The following is a 7,411-nucleotide window of genomic DNA, read 5'->3' as shown; positions in this document are numbered from 1 at the left end:
ACCCCAAATCCAACAGCATTCTACTAAAACAGGTAAAAAAAAACAAACAGAAAAAAAGATCAAAATAAGGACAAAAGAGAACAAAAAGAACATCTTTCTCAGAACCAGAATTATGCTTCATAAAATACAGTAAGTGTCAAAAATACTTTAAAAAATAACAAACACTGGATTTTGCACTGAAATAATGTCTGACTGAAGCTGGGACGAATTTAAAGAAGGTAGAGACTAGTAACTAATTTTATGTCAGGGAAGGACTGTATGCTAATGCCCTGCCTCTCCAGCCGTTCCGGACGGAACTGTATTTTCTGAAGTGGTTCTTCTCTGTGGCACACAAATGCAGCAAGCCCACGGCCAGCAGAAACCAAAATGCTGGCGTTCTGTACCCTGCTGTGACCCTGCCAGCTCAAGGCTGCACATCAAGCTGTGGATAAAGCACGAGAGCCCTTTCTGCTCCGAGCCCCACTGCGCACGCAGGCAGCAGTGACATCCCGCACCTGCTCGGGCACAGTCTGTCCCCACACAGGCTGCACACAAAAACACTTTTCCCCCCTGACCAAACCCTCCCGAGGTTCCACATCTCTCCTCCCACGGAGCAGAACGGGACAGAGGCGCTGGCAGCCAGGTGGACCCCGGTCCCCAGGAAGGCTCGGGGACTCTGCCATGCCCAGTGCCCAGAAACCCGCTCGGAGCCATTTTGTAGCTGAAGAACCCCCACGGGCCTAGACTGGATTATACCATGCTCTGAAAACAATACAAACAAGGAAATAGCCTGTTCTGCACGTATCCTTTACGATCCTCGAATGTTAAGCTCTCCAGCTTCCCCAGCCTCTCCCAGCCAGCAGCAGCGCCAGTGACTTTTCCCCTCTCTGAGTTTCCCTGTCCCAGGTCAGGGTACCTTGTCCAGCACACAGGAATGAATCCCCAAGGTGCAGAGGCCGGGTCTCCCTCAAAAGAAACTCTACGTATCCCTCATTTCAAAGTCGAGCCGTGACAATTTCAAAGCTGCCACTATTGAACAAGTTGCCAAAACAAAATCATTCAGCTAAACTCGGGGTTTTTTCCCCAGCTCTTTTTATTAAAGTTTTGTTTCACACAAATATTTGAAATGGAGAAACATTACCCAAGTATCAGCTAAAAGAAAACCTAAGCAGCACACAACCTTCTTTACTGAGAATAAAATTAGCATCTTAATATTAAAATATGTCCCTTTTGACAATTGCCTCCCTTGGATTCTGCAGGGGGGTTTTCCATGACTAGAACAGAACAGATGTCTGTAAAGCCATCCTAAACTATCTCCTACCAGCTCTGCAGGGCAGGTCCTTGCTTTGCCATTCTCACTCACCGCTGTAAGCTCTTACAAAAGCATTTTTACTGCCTGCAGTTATGTTCAGGTGAGCAGGCACTAGCAAGACAGATTATATTTTTATCCCATACAAACAGCACAGAAAGGTTAACTAAATGTCTTAGTTCAGGGGATGTACAGATTAGTCACTACAATACAAACTATTTCCTTCTGCATGCTCCATTATAAAATTAGATTTCTCAAAGAATACAGGCTTTCTCTAGAGTTTCACCTCTCCAAACCAGGAGTGTGTCTCTGCAGAAATATTTTCCTTACAGGTAATCACAGTAACAAGCATAAATAACAGGGATGCTTTAGCAAGCAGTCATCAAAGTTACCCTCAGTTAAAAAAGGTGGTGTTAGTAGCTTTTAATCTGAGAGCATTGTATTAAAAAAATAAAATGCACACACACAATACTACACTCTATCCACTGCTTTGGAGCTTTACAGCAAACAGATTCACTACAGAAACTTAATTCCTGGTGCCGTAAGGCTGAGACACTTGAACACAACCTGATCAAAATGCCTTCAGGACTCTGCCTTCACACAGTATGCAGCCACTGCATGCAGGCACAATGCTTGAAAACAAAATTTTTTTTCAGAGGATTACACCAGACACAGAGCCAGTTATGCAAAAACAATGACACCAATGGAATCAAAATATTCATGGCTCATAAAGCATGGTAGAGATGGAATGGCTCCAGTTCATCGCCCGCCTCTGCTTAGATTCGTTCTAGCACAATGAATCAACATTACCCCTTTAAGAAAACCATCCCGAGTAGTGTTTATCTGGGGACAAATCCACCTAATCCCGCTCATACAAGCAAGCACAGCAACGTCAAGAGAGTCTGGGAGAGGACAGCAGAATATGTCCCCTGTTTGTGGGCAGTCCTGGGATTCTTCTGGGGTGTGACACAAGTCCCATTTATCATGACACACTAGAAGCTGAGCTATCAGGGCACCTGCCCTGCCAGTACTGTCCTGCCCCAGTCAGCTCTATGATGTTTTTGTCCAAGCAGTGAGCAGAGGTCCTCACTGCCAGTCTCTGGCTTTAAAAATCATGAGCTGTCTCTCTCCAGCTCACAAAACCAGCCTAAGACATCCGGGAGAGAGGATCTTTCCCATTCCAGAACTCTCTGTATTTCCCTGCAACTGGCAAGGGTGAGGAATAAGGATGCTTTACCTCTTTTCACAAAAAAAACCCTTTTTATTTGTCTGTGAAAGCCGAGGACTAGGCTGCAGGGCGAGACAGCCTCTGGCCTTCACTCCCAAGTCTCACTCCCAAGCAGCAGCTGGTGGGGCAGAGGTGTTGGCAGCAGCACCCACCAGCACACCATACCACGCTCGGGGGGCATGGCCCTCCTGCCCCACCTCACGGTGCTGAACCCTGTGCTTTGCAAGCATTTCAGAGCCAAGCAGGTCCCCAGCCTATACCCATCCGGAGTCCACTGCTTCATCCCATCCCATACACACAGAGCTGCACCTGCCTAAGCCATGCCCCATTTTTGCAGGGCTGCAGAATGGCCTAGGGGGACCTGGGACCTCAGTGGGGTGCGGTTTGCTCCACTCTTCCCCAAACCGGCTGCAAGCCCTGTCTGGATGGGGAGACCCGAGCGTGGGACACCAGCTGTGACCCCAGGGAAGCCAAATGAGCCAAGATGCTGGTTTTAAAGTCCTGGCTATAAAAATGGCAGGGGCGGTGCTGCCAGTTGTAGGAAGCACCTGCGGGGGCAAGCAGGAGGGCAGCTTTGCCAGCACGGCCCAAAGCCCCCGGGACCAGCCAGAGCCACAGTGGGGCCAGAAAGGGCCCCTGCACTCATCCTCCAGTGGGGCCACTACTCCAGGGTCGGCGCTGTTACATCCTCCCAGCCACAAGCTGTACAACCCCAGCCACAGCAGAGACCCCACTCTGGGACGGCGTTTCGGGGCCCAACAGCAGCAGGACCTTTCCCGAGGCGCTCCCGCCGAGTCCTGCGCGCCCCGCGCCTCCCCGGCTCCGAGCAAAGCAGTAACGAAACCGAGCCTACCGGCACCTTTTCCAAGCCTGGCGCGGTCCGGAGCAACGCAGACACGACCCAGGTGGGTGTCCGAGGAAAAGCCGGCGGCTCCGCTGCTCCTCGCCCGCCGCGGTGCAAGGGCGGTCCCGCTCGAGCCCGGGCCGGAGCCGGGCCGGGCAGCGCTCCGCGTCCAGCCCCGGGCCGGGCTCTGCGCACAGCGAGAGAAAGACTTCACAGCAAAAGAGAAGCAGACATCCATGGCTAGCCGGGACACTTCGAAAGGAACTATTTTAAGGGGCCAGTGGGGAACTCGGGGGACTTGTTTTGTTTTTTTTTTTTGTTTTAGGTGTGCAGCCGCAGAGGCTGCAATCCACCTTTCTCCTGTCTTTTTCTGCCCGAGAAACCTTTTTTTTTTTTTTTTTTCCTACCTTTGGGGAAAGGAGAGGGTAAATTTGTTCAAATGTAAATTTCAAAGCATGCAAGGTTCCGCAGGTTGCTCGCCCGAGCGGCCCCCGCGGAAAACAGGAGGAGATGGGCCACCCCCCGTCCGTCCACTGCGCCCCCAGTCAAGTTCAAGACGGGCCGGTCTGGGGCCTGCCCCGGTCAGCGAAGGTGCGGCGGCCGCAGCGCGGTTCCCCGGCTGTCCCGGGGCTGGCGGCAGGTCCGTTCTGCCGGCTGAGGGTGCGGAGCCTCCCGGCCGCGCTCCGCCGGGACACGAGGCCGTGGGCGCTGCCGCCGGAGCCTCCCGGCCGCGGGGTGCAGCACCACACGCCGGGGAGCGGCGCTTTCCACCGCCGCTCTGCTTGCTTGGGGTCCTGGGTGACGCCGAGAAGTGGCTCGGGGGAGATGTTTCATCTCGATCCCTTTCCTCTCCCGAGGACGGGATGGCTTTTCCGCATCCTAGTCAGAAGTAAAAACAAAACAAACCAGACGGTAACGGAGACAGTCCTGCCCGCCGCGAGGTCGCCCCGGGCCCCCCCGGCAAGCAGCCCGGTGTCGGCGGGCGGGTCGGGCGCGGTTGCCCGGCCCCCACGCCCCGCGCTGCCGCCCGGCCCGGTACTCACCGTCGGGATCTCCCCGTCGGGGCGGCCCCGCTGCCCCCGGCGCTGCCCGGACCTCGGCCCGCTCGGGAAGCTGGCGGGGGAGCGAAGCCGCTGGCGGTGGAGGGCGGGGACAAAGGGACAGGACGGAGAGCGGCGGCGAGGAGGAGGCTTCCCCCGGCATCGCCGGCTCGAAAACAACGGCCTGGCCCCGGTGGCATCTCCAACCGGGCCTGCGACAGGACCGCGGCTGCCCCGTGCCCCGGAGGAGGTCAAAAACGGCTCTTTCCAAAACAATAAACTTTTAATGCTAGAGCAGTTATAACCAAAAGCTGTACAGAGTTGGATTTTTTTGTTCGTTTGTATTTTTTTGTTAGAAAACAATTTTTTCTCCCTCATAAATATTGTTCAGTTCCCGGCACTTTGTATCAATAATTAAATTACGAACGATAAATATGGCATCATGGGTATGTATTTACAAAAAAAGTTATTACAAAAAGGCAACTGTTATACTAAACGTCACAATCTGGGTAGAATAAACACCACATCCTCATCCTGAAAAATACTGACCGACCCCATCAGACGAGAATACATTCACAAGTGTAATGCTTGGAGAGAGAAGGAGAAAGAAGAGTGGAGAAAGAAGCAGCAGGAGAGCTAGAAAGGAAAGTTCAAGACATAACAGGACTTTGGCACGGTTTAAGACTGTAAGTTTAAACAATCACCACTAAGGCGAAGGAGAATTTTCATCCTCATGTCAACATCCCACCGAAAGAAAGAAAAACGAAATTAAGAATATTAAAATAGTGGGGAATTGGAGGAAGATAGACTCAGACAAGGAGGGGGGGGGGAAAATCAAAGCAACGGTTGTGACTGAAAAAAAATTACAACAAAAAAAAGAAATCTAATCCTGAGAAAAGGACATGGCTAGTCCAGCGTCTGGGATTGCAAAAAAATAGTAATAATTATAATATAATAATAAAAGATCCCCCCTCCGGATCCTGGCAGTTAAGTAGGTGTAGCCCTATGCGGTCGTCGGTGTGGAAATTCCATTTCCGTGGGAGCGAGCTGCAGTTGGCTTGGTTTGTCCTTTTTTTTTTTTTTTTTTTTTCCATCGTTCTCAATGCATTTGGTCCAGTCTGTGGCTGGGCAGCAGCTGCCTTCACACATACCACTCATTAAAATTGGGGGGCAGTCCAGGGTTGTGGCCGGGGTTACTCTGAAGGGCGGCCGGCGGAGTTTTAGTGGAGTCCTTACTGCCGGCGGAGCCCACCGCAGGGGGGGTGGAGGACTCGTACCCCGAACTGGCTGCAGGGGAAGAGTCCGACCCCTGGGATTCGTGCACCTAAAACCAAGAGGCAGAGATGGGAGCGAGCTCGGGGCCTCCACCGCCCCGCTGCGCCAGGCCGGGCTGTTCCCCCGCGCAGGAGGGTCACTGTGGAGCACCGGCTCGGCCCTGTCCGGTCTTCAGGCAGCGCACTCCGGCCGGCCGCCGAGCACCGGCAACAATCGCCCGCCGTGGCCCCGGACACTCCCGCTCAGGGGGGCTGCAGCATCCCCGCACGAGGGGCAGCAGCATCCCCGCACGAGGGGCAGCAGCATCCCCGCACGAGGGGCAGCAGCATCCCCGCACGAGGGGCTGCAGCCGCAGGCCGAGCTGCCCTCGCACAGCCTCCCCGCACCGAGCCCCGCGCTGCAAACCGGGCAGCGCTTGCACCAGTGGGAGCGCAAAAACAAACTACGCCATTTCCCCGGGCTGTGCTCCAGCCACAGCCTGGACACCGGGCACCGCTCGGGCCGTGCCGGGAACACGGAGTCTGGCTGTGCCCTGCTCTGCGGGAGTGAGCCCTGGGCGCACCAGCGACTGAGCATCACTGCTCAGGGAGGAAAGGGCTGGAGCACCGGGGTGATTTACCTTCATGTGTTTCCTAAGTGAGCTGGGGTGGGTGTAGGATTTGTCGCACACCTTGCAGATGTAGGGCTTGTCCGAGGTGTGGACGTGCATGTGTTTCTTCCTGTCACTGCTGTTGGCGAAGCGCCTGTCGCAGCCCTCAAACTCGCACTTGAAAGGCTTCTCACCTGTGAAATTTAGAGACGATGAAGGAGGGCCGCTCCCCTCTCCATCCCTGCCCGCCTCCTCCCAGGACAACGTCTGCCCTGCTCACCCCACCTTAGGGATGCACAAGCACCACAACAAATGAAGAAGGGCAAGATGCACAGCAAGATTTGTTATGTGTCAGATAAATTTGGATCAGCCTTTATTACTTTTAACTCACCTCCCGCCAGGCCCACGCTGGGCTCCAGCAGGGAAGGCGGCTGGGCGAGCTTGGGGAAGAAGACCCGAGAAATTCAGCGGCTCGGACAGCTTTACAAGACCTACTCGAGGATACAAGCCAAAGTACGTTTGCTTCCAGCCTTCTCCCTCTCTTCCCTCCACCCATGCAGGAGGGCTGAAGGAAAGTCGGGGCTGCAAATAAAAATACTTTGACAAAAGTATCGCCGATTTAATTAGAAGAGACGCCAATCAGGCCTAAAAATAAAAATAAAAAAGGAGCGGAAGTCACCGAAAAGGAGAATTCATTAGCATTTCTATGGTTCCCTCCGCTCAGGCGCTCAGGAGGCCGAGAGCGGAGGCAACGCCGCGCACCAGCCCGACCCCGCAGCCCCCGCGGAGCCGCGCGTCCCGGCCGGGGAACACACGGGCACGGGCCTTACCTGTGTGCGTCCGCTTGTGAATCTTGAGGTTCTCGGAGCGGGCAAAGATCTTGCCGCAGCCCGGGAAGGGGCAGGGGAAGGGCTTCTCCCCCGTGTGCACCCGAATATGGTTCACCAGTTTGTATTTCGCCTTGAAGGACTTGCCTTCCCGCGGACACTCGTCCCAGTAGCAGATGTGGTTGTTCTGTTCCGGCCCCCCGACGTGCTCCATGGTGACATGGGTCACCAGCTCGTGCATGGTGCTGAAAGTCCTGTCGCAGCTCTTCTTGGGCCGGCTAAGCTGGCTCTCGTCGAGCCACTTGCAGGACAATTCTTGC

General features: G+C 54.3%; 1 protein-coding gene across 1 annotated transcript in view; it reads right to left on the bottom strand.

The window, feature by feature from the left end:
* Positions 1–5,379: 5,379 nt before the first annotated feature.
* ZIC3 (Zic family zinc finger 3) overlaps positions 5,380–7,411 on the bottom strand; it is a 2,760-nt gene continuing 728 nt past the window's right edge. The window contains exons 1-3 of the mRNA XM_005526099.2: positions 7,095–7,411; positions 6,295–6,458; positions 5,380–5,724 (exon numbers count right to left, since the gene is read on the bottom strand). The exon at positions 7,095–7,411 is cut by the window's right edge and continues 728 nt beyond it. Of these exons, the coding sequence (XP_005526156.2) occupies positions 5,542–5,724; positions 6,295–6,458; positions 7,095–7,411 (664 nt within the window). The 3' untranslated portion in view covers positions 5,380–5,541. The remainder of the gene's footprint in view (positions 5,725–6,294; positions 6,459–7,094) is intronic.

The sequence above is a fragment of the Pseudopodoces humilis genome, chromosome 15 (assembly GCF_049639895.1).
Source record: "Pseudopodoces humilis isolate 2021_Gansu_Grassland_sample_001 chromosome 15, ASM4963989v1, whole genome shotgun sequence".
Classification (NCBI taxonomy): domain Eukaryota; kingdom Metazoa; phylum Chordata; class Aves; order Passeriformes; family Paridae; genus Pseudopodoces; species Pseudopodoces humilis.
This window is presented reverse-complemented; position numbering and strand designations above follow the sequence as displayed.